Here is a 23,025-nt window from a genome sequence, read left to right as displayed (position 1 = left end):
AAGTGTGTTGAATATTATTGCTGGGAAAATTTTATGGTTTTCTAATTTTCAGAGCTTGATGATCCATTGTGTGCTGTCTGGAAACCACAGTTTGGCACAGTGGCAAGGAAAAATGAGAGGATGACAATTCTGCAATTATAATTTGACCAATGGAGCTTGTTATATGAACATTTAGTAACACTGTAAATGCTAGCAACATTCTCTATATATTTGTTCTCAAGAGACATTTGTTTGAAAACACAAACTGAGAATTTTTACATGATTTATTTAATAATAAACCAATTAAAGATACAAAAATGTTTAGAGGATTCCAAAATTTAAATTTTTGTTTAAATACAAATTCACTCCATAATATGAAAACATATAACAGACCTCTAAACATAATGATTTTTTTCATCTACAAAAATTTCTCCTTTGCTGTACTAGAAAATTTGCAGAAAACATTTTTTGTGAAATTAAATGTACATTATTTACAGTTGAAAAAGTAATCTAAAAACTATTTCATTTCAGAGACTTAGATATAATGTATATTATCTTTGTATGCAACCCCCCAACTCCCAATAAAAAATGATCCAAAATATAAAGCAATTATGCTTTTATAGCAACTGACTACTCAGCCAGATTAGCTCAAGTCTTGGTTGCTTTCTGGGCCCTTGAGAGCGAGCCCTGGATCTTTCAGAATGGCAGTATATTGTTTAGCACTTGGCAACATAAGTTTACTAATGACCACAGTGCACAGTGGTCTAAAGAGTTAATTAACAAAGTATTTAGGAAGAATTCAGAATCATAACAGATTTTATGGATAACAGAAGAATGAATTTTGTAGGGCCACTTTTCTGTAATATGTTAGCTATATCTACATTAAGAAATAAGTGATAATGGTTTAGTTGATTTAACTTTAAAATATAGGTGCTAGAAACCTCAATTTAGAACCAGAAAGCAAACTGGAGATCATCAAGTCTAATCCAAAGCACCCCTTCCTTTTTTCAGAGAACGAAGCCCAGAAAGATCCAGAGGCTTTGCCCAATGTTATACAACTATTCAGCAGGACAGTCACTCTTGAAAGGGCTGATGCTTTTGTACCATTCTGCTTCTGAAGTAAGGTTCAGCCATATCATGGACATTTTCCAATTTTTCATGTTTTTTTTACATATTCATATTTCCTTATACAGTGCAACCAACTAACATCAATCTAAGTGAAATCATAATTTTAACAAAATAGAAAATAGGAGTCTTGCATTTGAAAGAGTCAAGACTTTAACTTACACAAATGGAATGAAAATAGTTCCTACATGAATTTCCTGTTGCCTTATATTGAAGTACTGTATTTACAAAAGAATCAGAAAAGCTAATACCATGTAAAAATTAAAAAAGAAACTTTAAAAATGTTTACGATATAGCAATTGAGAAAAAATCTGAAAAGAAGGACTTCATAGTACAAAATTCCTGTTCCTTCACAATTGAATTCTGAAACATTTGGAGAACAAAGAGGAACTCATCTAACAAAGTCAACATTAACTCTAAATTAATATTTTTAACAATGAGCTAAAAAATTAGGAACATCTGTAGAATTCCTCTTAGAATCAACCAGAGAGTTTGCAGGCAACTGAAAATGTTCAATTAAAAAACAATCATCCATAATTCCTTTGGCGTATTTATTAAAAAGAGTTGGGTTCCAGCAATTCATTTTGTTTCATAGCTACCTGAGAGGTAAATCCACTGGAATTGGATACCACCATCACGTAAGGCTGTGGCTGTTCAGTTTTCTCCCTGTCTTCTTTCAAATTATCTTCAGCTTCCTTTTTCTCCGCTTCCTCTACGAGTGTTTTTGTGTCTTGAGCTTTGATAACTGACGTGATGACCGTGCCGGGTGGGTGGGCAACGATTTGTGAACTTCGAGGAGAAAAGGTCACCACAGGAGTTGTAGCACTGAAGGACGGAGATGAAGCCACAGTGACGGTGCCATTGCAGATGGACTGGACGTTGCTGGTAAGAACCTGCTGCACATGCGCAGGGCTCAGGACGATGGAAGGAGGGGAGCCCGGCTTCTGGGACGGCAGCATGACATTTTCTTTCAATACTGTCATGGGCTGTGATGATGGAATGGCTTGTAGAATGAACTTCTGAGACCCAGCACCCGAAGATGGATCTGTGCTGGCTATCACTGTTGTGATTGGCACAGTCTGGAGTGTTACTGTATGCAAATGTTGATTCCCAGGAGACACGACCACTGGAACTTGGGCTGGAGCCTGTAGAGTCCTATTGAGATGATGAAATTACAGAAAATCAGCACATTCTACATCATTTAAAAGTTTAATGTTTGATAAGTCGTTCTGATAAAATAGGAGCCGTACATTTGGAATGCTACTTCCCATATCTTCGACACAGCAGAAACACCATACCAGACTCTGTATTACATGGAATGCCTGACACAAAACTTTCAAGCCATTAAGTGTGATACTATCTGATGAGGGGGAAAAAAGTCTGTGCAAAGTGCCACATTAACGCAAATGGGGAGGCAATTTTGTTGGGGAAGGAGGAGGATCTCAAAATGCTGGGAAAAGAAGTTACGTATGAGCCATGTGAAAGGAAACTGGGAATTTTAAAACAAATGTATCGGATTCACTCTCATTATTTTTAATACTTAAGGGCCAATGCTCGTCCACAATTACCTAGCTTCATAGGATTGTAAAATTAAAAAAAAAAATCAGTCTTAAATGTATACATGACAGAACTATCAGAAGAAATTTTGTGGGTTTTTTTTTTTTTTGCAGAAGAGATTAATAGTTCACAGTTCATATCATATTACACAAAACAAGTCATGAATATAATTAACTCATGAGGGTTCTTTAGGTTGCCAGAGAGAGCAAAAAATAAGGTCTAGCTCAGCAAAAGTAAATAGAGGCATGTTTTAACAGTTTTCTCAGCTCAAATAATCTTCACAGATTTTAGCCATAAAAATACAATTTAACATAAAATCCTTTAATGTAAACCTGGTTTATGTAAGGTTGTTCATTTAGGTTATTGAAGAAATTTGTAAATGATATTATGAGTCAATCCAATTTTAAAAGTTCATTGCTGTGGAAATTATAGTTATGACCATTGTTAGCATAAAACAAATGCAGCTGAAAAAACTCAGCATCTGGATCTCAATTGTGTTTCTTCTGGATTATGTAAAGCTATTTTACAAAAACAATAGATGATTGCTACTTCAAATGATTAACAGCAAGACTGGCCCCACAGTCCAAATGTTAATCATTGCACATAGATTATTACAGGCAAATTTTAGTAAGTTACGTTATGTGGCCTGTCACATAGGTGAGAAGTGAAACTCTGGAGAACACAAATGGACTAGGTGGAAATATGAAAAGAAAACTCAGAGCAACTTAAGAGAAACTCAAAGCAAGTGGAAAGACACAGGATGACTACAGCCTGCGCACAATGATAGGATTCTGATTTCCAAGTTCAGATTCCAACCAAGTTGTCACTGTGAGGATCAGTCTAGAGAAGGATATTAGCAGCTCTTTCGAAGGACAGAGCCAGAAAAGAGCATGAGTCAGGTAATGAAGATTTAATAAGTGGGCAGGGGATGACTAGAAATAAAGGCCAGATCTGCTGATATTATTGGTCAAGCAAGGAAGAGTTGGTAGAATACAAAATAACTTTGGGAGTCAGGCAGCTTTTCCAAAATATACGGTGCCTCCTTTCTACCCCCTGCCTACGTGCATCAGGACATCTTGGGTAGAATCTGAGCCTCGGTGTGGTAACTGACCCTGCAGCCAGAGATCATTTCTTAAATAAAGGGTTTCCCATGACAAGCATTCGTGTACATGTATATACAGATAAAAGAGTACACACGGTATATACAGTGAGCACAGATTATATCTAGAAATATGTATAGTCTTGCCACCCAATACGTACTATTATCCCCATTTTATATATAAAATTAAATGCACAAAGAGGGTGAACAGCTAGCATGAGGTGACCAGTTAGATAAGGAAAGAGGCCATCTGACTGCAAGGCCTCTGTGCCTTAGGATAATTACAACACACTGCCACTTCCTCAGTCCTAAATAACTTTAGCTAAAGATGATTATTGCCGGGGCGCCTGGGTGGCTCAGTGGGTTAAGCCTCTGCCTTCGGCTCAGGTCATGATCTCAGGGTCCTGGGATCGAGCCCCGCGTCGGGCTCTCTGCTCAGCGGGGAGCCTGCTTCCTCTTCTCTCTCTGCCTGCCTCTCTGTCTACTTGTGATCTCTCTGTCCAATAAATAAATAAAATCTTTAAAAAAAAAAAAAGATGATTATTGCCAATTATATCTTTAAGCTGTGGGCAATTACACACCTTTAATACATGACTCCACCTTCCTTTTTTCCTCCCTCAGGTGTGGTACAAGCAAGAATGTACTTGGAAATTTTCCATATTGCTAACCAGGGCTACCACTAGACTTTCAATGCTTTTGTTCAAACTAGAAAAAAGACCTCAAAACAACAGACTGCCATCTTCCAGAAAATACATATACTCATCTAAAATATCTGCAGTGTAAATATACTGGCTTATTTGAACAAATTCTAAAATATTAAAGGTAAAATATTATGCAGCCTTTTCCCTGCTACAGAAATTTTAAATTATTTTTGTCTTAGTTAATGATTAAACAGTCATTTGTGTCTGGTGATGTTATATTATATAACAAAGATTACAGTAAACTACTTTATACAAATTTCCTAAGCTGCTCGTAACCACTACTACAATACTAGAAATTTAAAATACCTCAAACTTTCTGAGATGAAAACAGATATACAGTATAACATTTAGTTTTTACTAAATGTTAAACTAGTTAGTAGTTAGTTTACTGTTAGTAAAAACTAGCACAGTTTTACTGTATCTACTCAGATGTCAAGAATGTCATTTAACTGTTACAATCACCTGTAAAGTTAAGTATTATCTTTATTTTACAGATGAGGAAACAGACTCAGAATAGTGAATTAATCTGATTCAATGTTACATCTAATAATTGATAAGGATGGAGGGCTGGAAAGTAATCGAAAGAATATACATTCTTTGTACTCCATTACTTTGTTTTTAAGATAATCTACACATTATACATTTTTAGAGCTAATTTATTCAAAAGACCCTAACACAAACTATTAGTACTTGAAAATATTATACAGAAAGAAGTTATGCTAGGTAGGCATATGGACTTGCAAGTTTACCAAAGGACAATTTCAGGAAAAAATCTGACCAGAGGTTTACTTTTGTTGTAGTTGTCTCTTTAAATAACATGAAGTCAGAGTCAAAATCAAAATTTTTAAAAATCGAGCACATATACCATAAATCAATTAAGAAAAGCTTAATAGATTTCCACATAGATACATGCAATTATGTGAGACAAAAAGACATAAGCAAAGGAAAAATTGAGAAAAGAAAAAACATGTTGCTACTTCATTGTAAATAACTGGTAATTCACGAGAGTTATGTGAATCAGCAGGCAGAGTGACAAATCATTAAAGCTCACTGCTTTGGACTAAACTGCTTGCATTAAAACGCTGTCCCCACCACTTACTAGATGTGACCAGGCTCCTTGGCCTCTCCTTGCCTTGGTTTCCTCATCTGTAAAATAGGAATAATATTACCTATATCTCATTGATCAGTGAGGTTATTAGACATTAATATATGGAAAAGTGTAAGAAATACAGAGAGTGCTTTCAAAGTGTCAGTTCTTGTTGTTATATTAATAATCTAATTTTAAATCATATATATTCCATCTTAGCTACAGAAAAAAATCTTTAAGTGGTCTTTGATTTTGTTAATCAGTAGTTATAAAATTGAGAAAAATATAGCCAACGTATTCTTATCCTTCTTGGGAGTGATAACATGGTTACCTAGGATAATCTCTCTATTCTTAAAAGCAGGATGTTGAAATGTTTGAGAGTGAAATGTCATAAGGATGTCAACTTACTTGACAAATAGCCCAACAGAAAAAAGGTTATAAATAAATACAGAGTGAAAACAAGTAAGGCAAAAACGTTATCAACTGTGAATCAAAAAGGATGTAAATAGGTGTTCATCGTACTATTTCAATCTGTTGATATTTTGAAATTTTTCATAATGAAAATTTGGAGTAATTATAAAAAAGACAAAAAATAAAGTGCTAAGCAAGGAATTAATCTAATGAAAAATGATTCTAAAAATACAATAAAATTTCAGAGTAATATGTACAATTTGCATGAAATTTAAGACTTTTCTTTCTTTCTATATAATGGAAAGGAACAATGGCAAAACCCAAGTTACTATATTCAGCAGGTGTCACTCTTCAAAGAGCATTATTATTCACTAACTTTGGCCTTTCCTCATCTAGTTATCTCAGGGAATAAAATGCAATCCATAAGTAGGATTTGGGGGGAGATATAAATAGAAGGTACACCCAAAAGAGAGAATATTTTTAAAAGTCAAAAGAATGTTGAAGAATATGTGTATACATACATATAAATATAAAATGATTTTTTCAACAAGGAAGTGTGTTTTAAAGTCTGACAAGTTAAGTTTTGTGATTTCTTCATTATATAAGCAGTCCACTTAGAGAACTCATTACTCTGAGAGGAGATACAGAATGAATATAGACACTATTTCAAAATAAGTTCTATACATCTGAAGGGATGCTATGTGCCAGACACGAGGCTAAGTGGTAGGAGAAGAGCAACGATTAAAACGTGGCTCCTTTGGTTTAAATGTATGGGAGAAGACAGGCATTGAAGACAATGGCAATGCCTGGTTCACTGACCAGACTGCGGTGCACCCAAGCAGGCAGCTTTAGCTAGAAGACAAGGAAGGAATCCGAGCAGAGAGTGAGAGCTGGTAGCTGATGCTCCAGAAATTTGACTGCGCTTTGTGTGCAACACAGATCTAACAAAAGCTGCAAGAAGGTAACAGAGCAAAGCTGTGACTAAGGGTCTTGCATAGGTTGAACTGAAGAGAAAAAACAGTAGAGGCAGGAAGCAGGCAGGGAATCCACAGAATAATCCAGAATAATCCGGGACCTTGGACATGAAAATTCTGGAAAGTACCCCAAAAGAGTTTGCAAATCATGGATAGGGAGTGTATTATAGTGTTTTAATATCTGGCACTGAGTATCATTCAGAAATTGACATTCAGAGTAACACCGCATCCAATTCACAATTTAACACCTTTCAGAGCTACAGTTATGTGGGATTTTTTTGATGGGGGGGCAGGCATTTATTTTATCCTCAAGGTATAAAAAGCAAGCTGATTACAGATGCTTAAAAATAATGAATCACTCTATGAAGGGGATCCCTCCTGAATAGCTGTGGCCATGTACTGTTTCCTATCAACACAAACACAGTGATATGATGACAAAGAGCCTAGAAACCAACGAGAGGAATCACACCAACCAATGAGAGGAATCACACCAAATGGATACTGGGTCATCACACATAACCAATAATTGAAAATGAAACATTAAAAGGCAAATAGAAAAATAAGTACTCCTTTAATAACAGTTTAAGATAATCATTCCTGTCCAGTTAAAATGGGGAAAATGTAATTTTTACACTCCTTGCAAGTCAATTTTCATGATGCCAAAAGTTTAAATGGACCATACAAGGAAGACAGGAATATCTAACTCTGTCTTGATTCCGGGTACTGTCTCTTACTTCAAAATCAACTGAACAAAATGCCGGCATTTATATTTTGGCATATTTGTACGTAAGACTGAATTGTGAGACTGAAGTCACTTAATGAAAGTATTCAAAGAATCATTTTTATTGGATTTGAAGGACTCCTATATTTTATTATAATTCATATTCTAGAAATTCATGATAGTAGAAGGAAAAAAATACTGAAAATGTCCATCTAATTTTCTGCCCTCCTCCTTTCCCCCATCCCATAGCAGTGAGACCAGTCCCAAATTCTGCAGAGGACCAGTCTAAAGCTGATGAGGTTTTCTTTGGTCAATTTGTTTTTCCTATCTTTCCTGGGGCTAGGAGGCAAATTTGATTTGATTGCTAAAAAACTATTCTTCCGATTTCTGCCACTCTAAAAGCTTAAAAAAGCGGACCTTAGATTCTTGGCCCTCCCTACCTCTTTAAACTTTAGAACTGTTCCATGACAGAATCTTCCCAAAAAATAATGTTATTTCCTGGAACTCACTACAATACAGGTCATGGTATGTCCGTTTATGTAGAATTTTTATAGCTTCTGACTTTGAAAAAAAAGGATCTGAAACCATTCTCTGGATTTTCTAATATGTGGATCCCTTCTTGTAGGGATCTATCAAATTATTCAGAGATATAGCGGACAAGATTTAAATGGATAGGATAGCAGCACGTAATGACAAAGTTTAAAAATAAGAAATAAATGATACAATTAGAGGGCTGATGTAATACACACAGCTGCTGAAACCAATCTACTGAACAAGGCTTCTAGCTTTAAAAATCAATATAATTTTTATTTTCATTTCTGAATCCCAACCTAGAGTCATCAACAAATGACGACTCTGGTCAGAAACATCACGTAAACATATGCATCGGTAACTTTAGTTTTCTCACCTAATACTCTGAACAGAGGAATTTAACGTTTCGTCCTGCACACTACTGGTGGTGCTTGCTTCTCCTTCTGGGACAGCCTGTACTGGCTGGACGACATGAATAGTCCGGAAGAGCTGGGTGGGGTACGGAGATGCTGTGGGCTGCACTGTCCTCAGGACTTCTGACGGCTGCGCAACTTCCACAGGATCTTTGGGTTTTGTAGCTTTAGGATTCCCTGGTTTGAGAACTGTAGTGGCTCCTCCCTTTATCCCCGGACTTGAGGATACTCTCGATCTGCTTGCTTGGTTCCTACTTGAAGTGGCTGCTGAAGACAGTGATGGATCCGCAGACTCGATGCTGGGACCTGGGTCCTCATCGTCTATATAAATAAGATCTTTCGGCATCTCCTTAAATTGATACACCAAGCGTTGACCTTCTACTTTCGCTAGGATACCCCTTTGGTAATAGTACCTATTCAAAGCAGACAATTTTAACAATACTTTATTTGGTCAAACATAAATTAAAATTATGTTCAACAAAAGTAAAGTTCCTTAATCATAAACAAAGGTTTTAAGTTGGAAACAAGTGGGAGAACAATTTCAAAATGAAGCACAGTTATTTTTTATAAGATAGTATAATTGAACTTTTTTTCTGTATAAATGTAAAACACATATACTCACAGATAAAGAAAAATCCTTATTATCAACTAAACCTAAAACCAATTCTGATGAGGCGATTGTTGATAGAATATATGGATTATCCTAGTCATTTACTATTCTTCCTTTGTCTCCCCTTCTTCCAATTTGCTGGAATAATAAAATCTACTACAAACCTCAAGAGTTTATTTCCCTTCCGTCATTTATTATAATGTCCCTACCAGTTTAAATCTGATTCGGTGAATCTAATTCAGTTTTCCATATAAAATTTAATGACATACAAACAGAAGTGATTCAAATTTTGTCGTTGATTTTAATTAGATCAAGAATCTAAAAAGTGTGAGTTAAAGAAACAAATACAGGGGCGCCTGGGTGGCTCAGTGGGTTAAGCAGCTGCCTTCGGCTCGGGTCATGATCTCAGGGTCCTGGGATCGAGTCCCGCATCGGGCTCTCTGCTCAGCAGGGAGCCTGCTTCCTCCTCTCTCTCTGCCTGCCTCTCTGCCTACTTGTAATCTCTCTCTGTTGAATAAATAAATAAAATCTTTAAAAAAAAAAAAGAAACAAATACACACAAACTGTAACTAAATAGTTCTGGTTTAAGAAGGGTATCTAATAACTCTTTCTCAAACAAATGCATATCTTTAAGAATAGATAACCCGATCACAGAAAAACACACTAAAAGTGAGCTTTGGAATAAAATGATAACCTACCTAGTTCAAAATGTTCACAATGTCTAATATTATTCTTGAAGCATTTATTCCAATATAATACAGATCACACCTGATATTTACGTTTAAAAAATGCACCCTCTTTTTAAGTACCTGATTACCGCTACTCAATTTTGTGCTGAATTCAAGTTTAAGGGCTCAAATCATATGAGCCCCATGCTTAATTTATAATTTCTGATGAGAGTTCACGTTTTCTAATCCCTTTACAAGATTTTTTTTAAAGAAAAACATTTTCCCAGATCAGAACAGGATTTCAATTTAAATACAAACTGATTTCTATAAGTAGCATGGCTTTAGCTCTTCAATAATAAAATTCAACATTTTTGTAATCTTCTACCTTTTTAGAAGTTACTAGCTTTTTAGTATATAGGAAACAATATTCTTAACACAATAAACGACAAAAAACTTCACGTACCTGAGAGCTCTTCCCATGGTCTCGTAATTCATGTCGGGTTTGTTTTTGTACTTCCCCCACAACCTGGATACGGCTTTGGAATCTACCAGTTTAAAAATGCCTTTTTCTCGCTGGGTCCATTTGATATATTTAGGACAAGTAGCTTTGTCCTGGAGCAGTGCCAGTAAAAACTCCCAGAGATAAATTGTGTTTCCTGAAACAAAAGCAATTTCTGTTTAACTGACCAAAATTTTACTGGAAAAGAGCAAAAGTAAACACAACTAAAAGTTTTATAAGTTCCCTGTATAATCATAGAAAAATATTACGCAACTTGGTTAGCACTGGTGATAATTTTTAAGGTCTAATATAGGTCTTTTTATTAGTTCCACATCAGATGTCTGGATGGATCAATATTGGCACAATTAGATTTATGATGACTTGAGAAGAAAGCACTTTGAGATGACTTTTTTCCTACCTCTTTAAGAGCCATTACATAAAAGAACCACTGAAGAAGTGCTGTACAAAACCTTTCAACAGTTGTTCTCTTTGCATCAGAGCCAGTGGATTGGCTTTAACAATCTTCTTCAAATTTGGGCAGCAATTATGAAAATAGCAGAACTCCAAAACAATCTTATAAAGTGTCTATGAATTGAAAAGCTAACCTGGTTGAACTCTTCCAAAAGGCTCAATATTAAAGGACAGATTATTTTGACAGGTATGTAGGGAAAATCTATTAAATGGATTTCTTGGGCTCCATTATTACCAGTCTCTATTTATAGAAAGTACAATCTCTACCTTTAAAAAAACAATATATATATTTATTTATTTGTCAGAGAGATAGAGAGAACACAAGCAGGGGGAGCTGCAGCCAGAAGCAGAGGAACAAACAGGCTCCCCACTGAGCACAGAGCCCAACACGGAACTCAATCCCAGGACCCTGGGATTATGATCTGATCAGATGCTTAACTGACTGAGCCACTCAGGCATCCCCCAACTATACCTTATAAGCATCTGGCAGCAAGAAGATCCACTTCAATAAGTCAAGAGGTCAAGAGAGCTGGTTGATTTTACTTATGATATGCAGGTGTTTTAAAGCAATCTAACTGTTATTTGACCTGTAAGTATTGTAAGGGAATTATTGTACTTACCCTTACCATCTTTGTTTTTCTTCTTCACATATATGTTTGGCGTAGTGGCCGGGGAATCTGGTCGTGGGGGTTTTGTTTTTCTCCCTGAAAACAGAACAGCTCTGTGTAAGGATTTGCCATCAAAAGTGAGATAAAATGGACAATTTAGCTGTTTATAAATGCTATTTGGTCATTTATCCTAAATTTCAAATGCCAAGTACTTTACATAGGTACACAATGGTACACATACTGGTTTCCTAAAATGCTGTTTACTCAAAAGGAAAAGAACTTCAGTGAAAATTTATCATTAGTACAGGTAAGATCACAAACGATTTTATGTAGGAAATGACACATCAGCTCATATATAAAAATGAGGTTAAGTTTGAAACATTTTGAGGTAACAAAACTGACATGGCTTCCTTAAAATTGGGGGAAATATTCTTGATGTTGATAAGACTTAGGCTCAAAAAATAAGCCATGCAGGTTTCTGTTTGTTGGTTATATACGCATAGGAAAAGTCACTTTTCAGCTTTTCTCTCATCTGCATACAGGTAGTTCTTAAATACTGGAAACTTTCCAACATTCTAGAGATACAAAAAATGCAAAATTCTGGTGAACTACATAGTCAACTTTTATTTTCCCCTGTATTTTGAAACCTCTCATTTTTCTATACTTCTTTTAATTCACAGCAAAACATTATAGTTGCGTGCCATTCAATCTCTAACTTCACTTTGACAACGCTAACTGTAGTGTGTTCAGACTTAGTTTGGGTCAGCCAACTATTCTAAAGCTTTGTGATCTTCTTCTGGCCATTTATCTAGAAGCACAACTTGTTGGCAATGTTGCCTGGGATTTATATTAAGATGATCATGCTATCTGGACAGACTAACATTCTGTACCTGAAAAACAATGAAGATTATAAACAGATACCTTAGTGTATTTTATCCCAGCATTTTTTTTTCTTTTTCTTTTTTTTTAAATTAAGTAATCTCTCCACCGAATTCGGTGCTCAAAGTCAAGGCCCAAGATCAACAGTCTCATGTTGTACTGCCTGAGCCAGCCAAGTGCCCCTTTACCCTAACATTCCTGAGGCAGAGTCTATCTGGTCCAGATCACAAGAGTGAATTCTGGGTTAGGATAATGTAAGGCAATAACTTAGCAGAACAAAATTCCAGAGCTAAAAATCACAAGGTTAGTAACAACACATCCCCAAACCAAACAGGAAAACCCTTCTGAAGTTAGGGTGAATAAGAATCAGCGAGAAGTGGATCAAAAAGATCACTCTTCAGGCCCCTCTTAATGCATAAATATAGAACCTAATCAGCCAGGTATCTCCATTTCCATCACTACAGACATCTGCAGAGAACCATTCATGAGGCAGATACTTCTGGGTGACTGTGTCAATGATAACAAATATTAGGAGCAAAGACTTCAGTTAGCTTCCATCCCTCCTACCATCTTATTTTACGCCTTCTATTTACCAACTTTTTCTGATAGATAGCATTTTCTTCTTCCCTCTGTTTTCACCACTAATTTTAGTCAAGACAGAGACAGTTGGTAAACCTACCCAATATCCATTCTTTCCATCATCTTCCTTACCAGTCAAGGTGGCATAGTTTCATTTGAGTTCTACGTGAACTGGGTATAGGATTTTTGGGTGACAGTTAGTTCTTCTCAATACTTTGAAGATACTCAACACTTCCAGCCTCTCTACTGGGAGCTTCTAAGCTGCCAATCTAAAAATCAATCCTCTTCAAGTAACGTAGCTTTTCCCTGGTATTTTCTTTGTTTGTTTGTTTGTTTTTGGAGGGGGCTGGAAGGGTGGTGTTTTGCATTTTTACTATAATGTATTTAGGCCTGGATTTCTTTGACAGTTATGCTACTCAGGATTCACCATGCTGAGATTTATGTCACTTTGGAGAACTCTCAATCATTATCTTGGAATATCTTGGAATATGGTCTCTTTCTCACTCTACATATTCTCTCTCTCTCTGAAGCTTTGATTAAATATGTAGACCTTTTCATTCAATCCTCACATCTCAAACTCTTTCATACTTTTTATTCTATATCAGATCTATATTAGAGCTCATAAATTATCTTTTAAACAATGACTAATCTTCTGTTTAACCCATATATTATGTGTTCTATTGGGTTCCTTTCACATCCGTCTTCCTAACTAGAATGTTAGTCCTTCACTTTAAAAATAGCTTTACTGAAGTATGACAGACATAAAATGAAATTGCATATGTTGAAAATCTATAGTTTGGTATCTTCCAACGTAAGTATTGACCTGTGGAACCATCACTATGTTCAAAACAGTGAATACACTCTTCACCCCCAAAAGTACTTTGTACCCCTCTGTAATCCTTATACCCGTCCCACTCTGCCCACCCCAAAGGTAGTCAGTTACTCACAGATTTTGTCATTAGAGGTTAGTTTGCAGTTCCCACCACTTTAGATGAAGAGATACATATATATATGGTGTGTAAGTAATTCCTTTAGCATAATTATGCTGAGATTCATTGTTTTTGTTGTATGTATCAATAGTACATTCTATTTTATTGCTGAGTGCTATTTCTTTGCATAGATACACCACAAAGCGGTTTATCCAGACAGCAGTTGATAGGCATTTAGGCTGTTTCAAGTTTTGGGCAACTACAAATAAAACTGCTAAGAACATTCATTCATGCAGATGTTTTTCTATAAATGTGTAACTTCATCTCTTTTGGGTAAATACTGAATAGAAGAATGGCTGGGTCACATGTTAAGTATGTATTAAAATGTTTTAAGAAACTGCCAAACTGTTTGTAAAAAAAAAAATTTCCATGCAGTAAGTTGGGGTCATCATAGGGCTCACCTCATTTGTTTACTGTTTCTCAGGGATCACTGGTTTTTGTTGACTGATGTCTTTAGAGGCACTGTTTCATACATCGTTGTCTGTATTTTTAGTTGTTTTAATAGGAGGGTAAATCCAAGTTCTGGGGGTTTCTTTATTAAAATTTTTTTCCAGCATTATTGAGATATGATGTCATATAATTGTGTATTTTTAAGGTGTACAATATGATGATTTGATATACTTCTATGATGTAAAATGATTACCACAGTAGGGTTAGTTAACATACCATCATCTCACATAGTAACTACTTGGTTTTTGGGGTATGAACATATAGGATCTACTTTCTTAGCAACTTTCAAGTATATAATACAGTACATTAACCAAAGTTACCATCCAGTATATCAGATCCCCAGAACTTACTCATTTTATAACTGGAAGTTTGTACCCGTTGACTGACATCTCCCCATTTCCTTAACTCCCCAGCAATCATCATCTCTCTCTGCCTCTATGAGCTTGGTTATTTCAGATTCTACATGTAAATGATAGCACACAATATTTGTCTTTCTCTTATTTGACTTAACATAATGCCCTCAAGGTCCACCTGTGTTTTTTTAATGCTGCAATGAACATGAGAGTGCACGCATCTCCTCAATATCTTATTTTGATTTCTTCTGGATATGTAGCCAGGAGTAAGACTGCTAGATCATATGGTGTTTGTAGTTTTAATATTTTGAGGAAACTCCATACTGTTTTCCATAGTGGCTGTACCAATTTACATTTCCACCAATAGTGCACAAGGGTTCCTTTTTTCCACATCCTTGCAAACACTTGTTATCTCCTGCCTTTTTGATGATAGCTATTGTGACAGGTGTGAGGGGATAGCTTACTGTGGTTTCGATTTGCATTTTCCTGACAAGTAGTGATGTTGAGCATATCTTTTCAGGTACCTGTTGGCCATCTGTAGGTCTTCATTAGAAAAATGTCTTTTCAGGTTCTCTGCCCATTTTTTAATCAGGTGGTTTGGTTTTTTTGCTATTGAGTTGTAGGAGTTCCTTATGTATTTTGGACATTAACCCCTTATCAGATATACAGCTTACAAATATATTCTCCCGTTCTGTAGGTGGCCTTTTCATTATGCTGATAGTTTATTTTCCTAAGCAGAAGACTTTTAGTTTAATGTAGTCCCACTAATTTTTGGTTTTTGTTGCCATAACCCCAAATCGTTGCCAAATCAGGTTCTGTTATTCCATCTTGTCCAGAAGAGGAAGTTGTATCTGGTATTTTGTAATAGTCTCATTCTTTGACCTTGTTTTTCCTTCTTTTGCCTTAATAATTGTAGTCATAGTTACTCAAAGTTTCTATTTGATAATTCTATTATCTGAAGTTCTTAGAGAATGCTAGAATCTTCTATGTCTTCTGCTCCTCATTCAGGGATTCTCTATCTTTTGTATTCTGTAACATTGCAATGTGAGCTCACCTTCTACAGGGCTTTGTTTGAGGAAATCCTGTCAGCCTGGGTTTAAATGTATGACTTGCCAGAACAGTTTTCTATAAGAGCTTCTGCCTAGTACCCCAATGTTATTGCCAGTCTGGGGTCACTCTTATGTTAATTACTTGGCTGGGAATTTTTGAAGTCAGTGATCATTTAAAATCTAATCATAAACCTGGATTAAAGTAAGCATAAGATTATGAATTCTCACAGAAAGAATTTTTCCACTCAGAGGCCCAGCTGAGAAATATGAACTTCCATGACACCTTTCTGTGCCAATGGGTAGACTGTTTTTACCAGGAGGGGAGAGCCTTTCAAGGATCCTGATGACAGGCTAAAGTCTCTGGTAATCTCATCTTGCACTGGACCAAGACACAAGCCTCGGCCTCTGCATGGACAATCAGATTGGCGTACCCATCTCAGCCCTTCAGAGATGCAGCAGCCTTGGCTCACTCTGTTTTCATTTTCCTCTTCACTTTGCGCTCCTGGACTTTCCCTTACTTTCATCTGAAGTTAGGTTACTGGGTGGTTGATGATTAAGCAAGATACTAAATTCAAAATATTACACAAACTGGAGGAGAATCAGAAGGCAATGAAATGGAAAGGAGGTCAGACTTTAGAATGCAGATATGGTCCTAAAGAGTGAAGAGTGAAAAATTCCCTTTGAAATTTAAATCTAATTAAAACCTAGTATTTTCCTCTTTAATCACTTACCTACTGATTTCCAACTCATTATTTTTCCCACTGGACTCTTATATTGGAATCTAAGCCAGTGGTTTTCAAATTATGTCCTGTGGAAGGAAGCTAGAAACTAAGTGCCCTTACCCAAGCTCTTTCTGAGTCTGGGCAAAAGGATTTAGGTAAAAGACTGAGGCTTTAAAAAGTTGGAAAACCCCATTTCTGCAGGATACACCAAATAAACTGATTCTTTAATGAATCTAATGTGAAGATAAATACCTTTTAAATTGTGCTTTGTACCCTCATTTTTTCTTATGTAAGTTTTAATTGGTGTAGAAATACCCTTGTATAAAAAATTATGTTTAGATTCCACATCAAAATTGGACTGTTTGCTCTAAACAAATTAACCACCCACCTTTCTTCCTTTTAGGTTGTTCTGGTGATGATGCTCCTGGTGAGTTTGCGTATGTCTCTTGAACCTGCTGAGTCTCCATCACTTCAGGAATCCCATCTAATGTGACGGATACATGGGTGACTGGGGCAACAACAATGTCATCTTCAGACGAACTAAATATGTTATTATCTAATGGAAACAAAATCAACTAATTATAATCAAACCTGTATTATAAATCAAACTAATTTCATCAGATAATTTCTTGTTTCTCTGAGGATTAAAGTAGAAATAAAATCTTGAAATCTATTTCCTTTTTATTTCCTCTGTCTGAAATTAGGCACCCTAAGTCAGGACTTGACAGGACTAATTCAATGCCCTTCTTTCTTGACTTCCTATTACCAATTTATCTTATTTCTCTTCTCCATTCTTCTCTCATTGCTGCTGAAGTTATTCTCTGATACCCGTCTGATTTGACCAAGTAATTCTTCTATACAAAACGTTATACCCTAAAATTACTAGAAAAATAAAACTGACCTTTTGCATAGTTTACAGAGGAAAAAGATGGTAAGAATAAGCCAAACTCCATAGCCTGCCATCTGAAGCTCACGCAATCTAGATCAAACCTACCTTCCTACTCTCATCTCATATCTACCACAAACCTTATACTTCAGCTATACCAAACCATTTTTATCTCAAACATTTCACTTTTATTTACAGGTCTGTCTCCCTGGCTCAATCCATTCTCTTTATCTCCTCTAACCACTAAAAGCTTATTTGTCTTTTATAGCTCAGGTTAAAACATTCCTTCTATAAAGCCTGTCTCTGAAAGTCTCAGAGTTCTTCCAGAGTTCTTCCAAAGTTCTCCAGAACACTTTGCTATCCCTCCCATGGCCTTTATTTTTGGCTTTTACATAAACAACTACCTTCAAAATTAATCTGTAAACTTGAGAGGAAAAAAACAGTTATCTGTTCATTTGTATATCACATTATTGCTTAATGCACTGCTGTGCATATAGAAAATACTCAACCACATCTTAAATTCATTTAGTAGTAATTAATTTACGAAAAGCCCAAAGGAAACATGGATTTAAAAGCAGATCAATAACGTGGCAAGGAGTTTTCTGCTATGAGGTGTTAGAAATTTTTTCAATGAATTTTGCCTATTCACTGATGAATACTCATACAGATCATTAAATTATAATAGTTTGGGCCATAATGCTCTAATATTTTCACCAATGAGGTTATGAGAATAAATTCTGCCTAATCTGCTATTTGACAACTAAATAAATTGTTTTTATTCCTAAAGGTCTCCTTCTTCAATTAAAAAAAAAAAAGAAGTCTTGTTTAACTGAATACTTTAGCAAAGGTGTCTCAACTAGTATTTTTTTCTTAAAGATTTTATTTACTTATTTATCAGAGACAGAGAGTACAAGCAGGGGGAGTAGCAGGCAGAGGGAGAGGAGAAGCAGGCTCTCTGCCAAGCAAGGAGCCTGATTTTGGGACTTGATCCCAAGACCCTGGGATTATGACCCAAGCTGAAGGCAGCTGCTTAACCAACTGAGCCACCTGGGCGTCCCTCAACTAGTATTGTTTCTTAAAATGTGTTTGGGACACAAAACATATCAAACATGCTCTCTGGTCTCTTGTATTTGCCATTTAACAGAGGATGATGGCAAGAGTAACTTTTCCAAGTACATTAATATGAACAATCATGGCACATGACCACTCACTTATTCGTTTTTCATCCAGCATTGGGCCAGGAGAATCCATATTGAGTAGTGCCTCAGCAGCCTCGATAGTTTCGATCGTTTCATCCCCGTTAGGACAGGATGCTTCAACTACAATACATTTGAAGAAAACACAAGTTAGCTACAAGACCTCTGTTGCTTGAAAACACACAGGTTTTGATCTCTTGAACATCACTTAATACTTGGATTTATATATATACTTTGTATCAACAGAGAAAATCTAGATTGAATATGACTATTAAATATTTCTCTATTTCTTTTTTCCTAGTAGGCTCTAGGTAGGCCCCCCAGCACAGAGTCCAACACAGGGCTTGACCTCATGACCCTGAGATCAAGACCTGAGCTAAGATCAAGAGTGCTAATGCTTAACTGACTGAGATACTCAGGCTCCCCACTATTTTTCATTTTTTACTGCTTCTCTTCCTCTCCTCTCTTTCTGCCCCTCCCCCTGCTCATATTCTCTCTCTCTCTCTGTAAAATACATAAATATTTTTTAAAAGAGGGGGAGAGGCACCTTGGTGGCTTAGTCAGTTAAACATCCAACTCTTTTTTTTTCTTTAAAGATTTTATTTATTTGATAGAGAGAGACACAGCAATAGAGGGGACACAAGCAGGGGGAGTAGGAGAGAGAGGGGCAGGTTTCCTTCTGAGTAGGGATCCCAATGTGGGGCTCGATCCCAGGACTTTGGGATCATGACCTGAGCCGAGGGTAGAGGCTTAACGACTGAGCCACCCAGGTGCCCCAACATCCAACTTGGTTTTGGCTCAGGTCATAATCTCAGGGTCTTGAGACTGAGCCCCACGTTGGGCTCTGTGCTCAGAGCAGAGTCTGCTTGAATTTCTCTCTCCCTCTGCCCCTCCCCCCGTTCTCACTCTAAAATAAATGAGATTTAAAAAAAAATAAGTTAAAACATAAACATATTATATATACTTCAATCCATTAGTTACTGTCCTTATTAATGCTTAAGTTGTCCCATATTTGGCTAAAAAATATTTTCTTTGTTTTTTTAAAGAAGAAAATAGATCATGAGTTCATACTAATATTTTCAATTCAAATTTTGTGTTAAGAATTTATTTCTAGAATTATATATTTTTACCATGTATTTACATAGAATTTATAGAGAATTATAAAATTGTTATTTAACTTTGCAATTTAACATTTGCAGATCTAATCTTACTCTATAAATCTTGGCTCCTTGTGACATTAACTTCATTACTTATTTGATTTTACCCTAACATCTATCTCATATACACACACTCACACAAGCTGCAATTACTGAGAACAATTTAAGATCCCTTAGCAGCTTTTTAAATTTTTTTACTTTTTAGGCTATTTCTTGTTAGGAAATACACAGCCTTAAAAAATAACTTTAGGGATGCCTGTGTGGCTCAGTCTGACCCCTGATTTTAGCTCAGGTCATGATCTCAGGGTTGTGAGATGGAGCCCCACGGTGGACTCCACGTTGGTGGAGCCTGCTTAAGATTCTCTCCCGCTACACCCCTCCCATCCTTTGCCCCTCCCAGCTCACATTCTCCCTAAATAAACATATTAATAAATTAAATCTGCTTAACAATCACTTTAATTTTTTTTTTAAAGATTTTATTTACTTGAGAGAGAGGTTGCGAGAGAGAGACAGACAGACATACAGACTGAGAGAGCACAGAGGAAGAAGCAGACCCCAGTGAGCAGGGAGCCTGATTCGGGGCTTGAGTCCAGGATGCAAGGATCATGACCCAAGCCAAAGGCAGACAGTTAACTGACTGAGATACCTGAGTATCCCCACACCAAAAAAAAACACTTTAAGTAATTCTTCTCTATATGATTATGCCACACCTCAATAATGAAATTAGTTTCATTTGTTTTAGTGTGCTTCGATTTTTAGATTGCTAATTTTTCTTCCTTTGGACTTAGTGTTGTTTTATAATTATGTTAAATGTTTACAGGTTTCCAAAGTAAAAATAACAAAACTAAGTACAATTTTTAAAAAAGATTTAATTTATTTATTTGACAGAGATCACAGTAGGCAAAGAGGCAGGCAGAGAAGAGAGAGAGGGGGAAGCAGGCTCCCTGCCAAGCAGAGAGCCCGATGCAGGACTCGATCCCGGACCCTGAGATCCTGACCTGAGCCAAAGGCAGAGGCTTAACCAACTGAGCCACCTAGGCACCTCCAAACTAAGTACATTTAGGAAATCTACTTTTTTATCCCCGTCCCTTCCTCTTTCCTGTTAGAAACCATTTTCATTAGTTTTGAGATTTATCTTTCTTTTTTTAAAAAAATATAAGCAAAGACATATCACTTATATTCTTTTTCCTATTACACTATTTTTTCTTTTTACACTACAGTATAGTGTATTACACTATACTAACTGTATTACACTATATTACACTAATATAGTATAGTGTAATACTATAGTGTAAAAATAGTATTACACTATTTTTTCTTATTACTTTTTCCTAATACACTATTTATGCTACCTGACCCTTGCCTTTTTAACTTACTATACAGCATAAATCATTCTCCAGCTACATATAGAAATCATGTCACCTTTTGTATTTCAAAACATGAGGAAAGTTAAACATGTTTAGTATCAATGTTAGTTTGTAAACTTTGTTTATTCCATTCAGCTTCAGTGCTTAGATTGAGAAAAGCAAAATAAATGGGTAGGTCCCACAAGAAACAGGAAAGAAAACCAAAAAAAGTGCATCTAGCTTTTAGAAACAAAGAAAATGTCAGCCCTTCAATAAATGGATGACAAAAATTTCTTCTGGCAATAATAAACCCCACGAGCTCTTCATACACACACTTTAAAACTTCTCTGGAACAGATTAGCTGTGATCTAGCAACTGGTTAAAATCTATTTATACCAAGGCCAGAAAGCATTGACACAATAATAACTTAGGGAATAAATTATTAAATACATTTGGTATTATAAATTACTAAAAATTGTGTTTGAACTTATAAAAACAAATACATAGGAAGAGACACATAATAGTAGTATTTAAAAGAGAAGATTTACTAATGAATATGGTCATCATGGTTACCTTCTGTTTGAGAAAATAGCATTTGTACCATCTCTGCTAATAATTTTATTTTTAGATCTTCAAAGACTGGCAATGGATGGAGAATCTCCACATACAAAAGAACTCATGGCTAAATGATTTTCAAAAATTGTTAACACCATAACCTTTTTCCAAAGGAAACCTTATGTGGAACTCTAGCATATAAACAGATAAAAGTGGCATTTTACCATTATACATTTATTTTATAGGTTCAAATATATAACAAACTTGATAGGAGGCCAAGATGATAAAAATAAAAATATTGTGATGACCAGGAAAATTTGAAATCAGGGTACACCAATGATACCTGCAGTCTAATATAAGCCTCAAATCCAAAAAAATAGATCAATCTTTTTATTATTGAAAATTTCAAACAAAAATCAAAATTATGGAACATAGTATAATGAATTCTCACATATCCACTCTCAGCATTAACTATTATCAACACAAGGTTGATCATCTTTCATTCCTACTCCAATTACTGCCCCCAAGGTCTCCTCACACACACCCCCACACCCACTCCCCAGATTATTTTGAAGGAATCTATTTCATCTCTAAATATTTTAGCATATATATGGTATGTTTCTGTCATACCTAAGAATATTAACAATTCCTTAATATCATCTAAAGTGCTACCTAAGACTCAAATGTAGTTTATAAATTCTTCTTTCCCCTTTTTCCCCCCTGTAGTTTTTGAAAAGCACAACATTCTACCCTCTCTTACTCTGAATTTAGGAGGGCTCCAAGGGTTCTTTGCTTTCTTATGTCATTGCTCAAACAAGGATGGAAGAGATAAATAAAGGCTCAGGTTGGAAAATAAGAAAGGGGAGGGAGAAGAAATATGCAAATAGCAAATCTGGTTTTCAAGATATGGCTTGTTTCCTAGACCCCTTCAGTACCAGTTCTATTCTCTAGGAAGGAAGGAGCCTGTCTGTATTTTGCCATCAGCTATCTTCAAGTCCAAGCCTAAGAGAATGGAAACACTAGAAGAAAGAAAGAATTCTTTCTTCTAAAGATCTAAGATCTGCTTCCGTAGTTTCAATTTCTTCTCTTTAGTCATCAGACCACCCTGATGACTAAAACCAGGAATAAATACCCCTTCACTGGAGACCCCCATTTCCAATCTACAGAGACAGTGTAGCCTTATGCTAAGGTATCAGAAAGTTACAACAGAATATACCACAAAAAACCCAAGAGCTACACAACAGATATATGCACAGAGATGATCATTCTGTTACATAAAACATGGAACTCACTGTCAGTAATGAATGGAAACCTCTCAACCTGAGTAATGTAATTCCCTAACTGGTAGGGAAAAATCTGATAAGTCTAGATTTATCAAAAAAGCTTTCATTGGGTTCAACTGAACAAAAA

At 35.9% G+C, this 23,025-nt stretch overlaps 1 protein-coding gene across 5 annotated transcripts in view; it reads right to left on the bottom strand.

Moving 5' to 3' along the window:
* Positions 1-245: 245 nt before the first annotated feature.
* Positions 246-23,025, bottom strand: part of ELF1 (E74 like ETS transcription factor 1) — a 107,560-nt gene continuing 84,780 nt past the window's right edge. For all 5 annotated transcript variants that reach the window (XM_082701385.1, XM_082701383.1, XM_082701382.1 and 2 more), the window contains 6 exons: positions 18,573-18,680; positions 16,864-17,031; positions 11,467-11,550; positions 10,340-10,532; positions 8,562-9,011; positions 246-2,259 (listed from right to left, as the gene is read on the bottom strand). In XM_082701385.1, coding sequence (XP_082557511.1) covers positions 1,659-2,259; positions 8,562-9,011; positions 10,340-10,532; positions 11,467-11,550; positions 16,864-17,031; positions 18,573-18,680 — 1,604 coding nt within the window. In that variant the 3' untranslated portion in view covers positions 246-1,658. The remainder of the gene's footprint in view (positions 2,260-8,561; positions 9,012-10,339; positions 10,533-11,466; positions 11,551-16,863; positions 17,032-18,572; positions 18,681-23,025) is intronic.

Source organism: Mustela nivalis, assembly GCF_964662115.1.
Source record: "Mustela nivalis genome assembly, chromosome: 15".
In the NCBI taxonomy this organism is placed as follows: Eukaryota; Metazoa; Chordata; class Mammalia; order Carnivora; family Mustelidae; genus Mustela; species Mustela nivalis.
The sequence above is the reverse complement of the archived record's forward strand: the minus strand, read 5'-3'. Positions and strand labels throughout refer to the sequence as shown.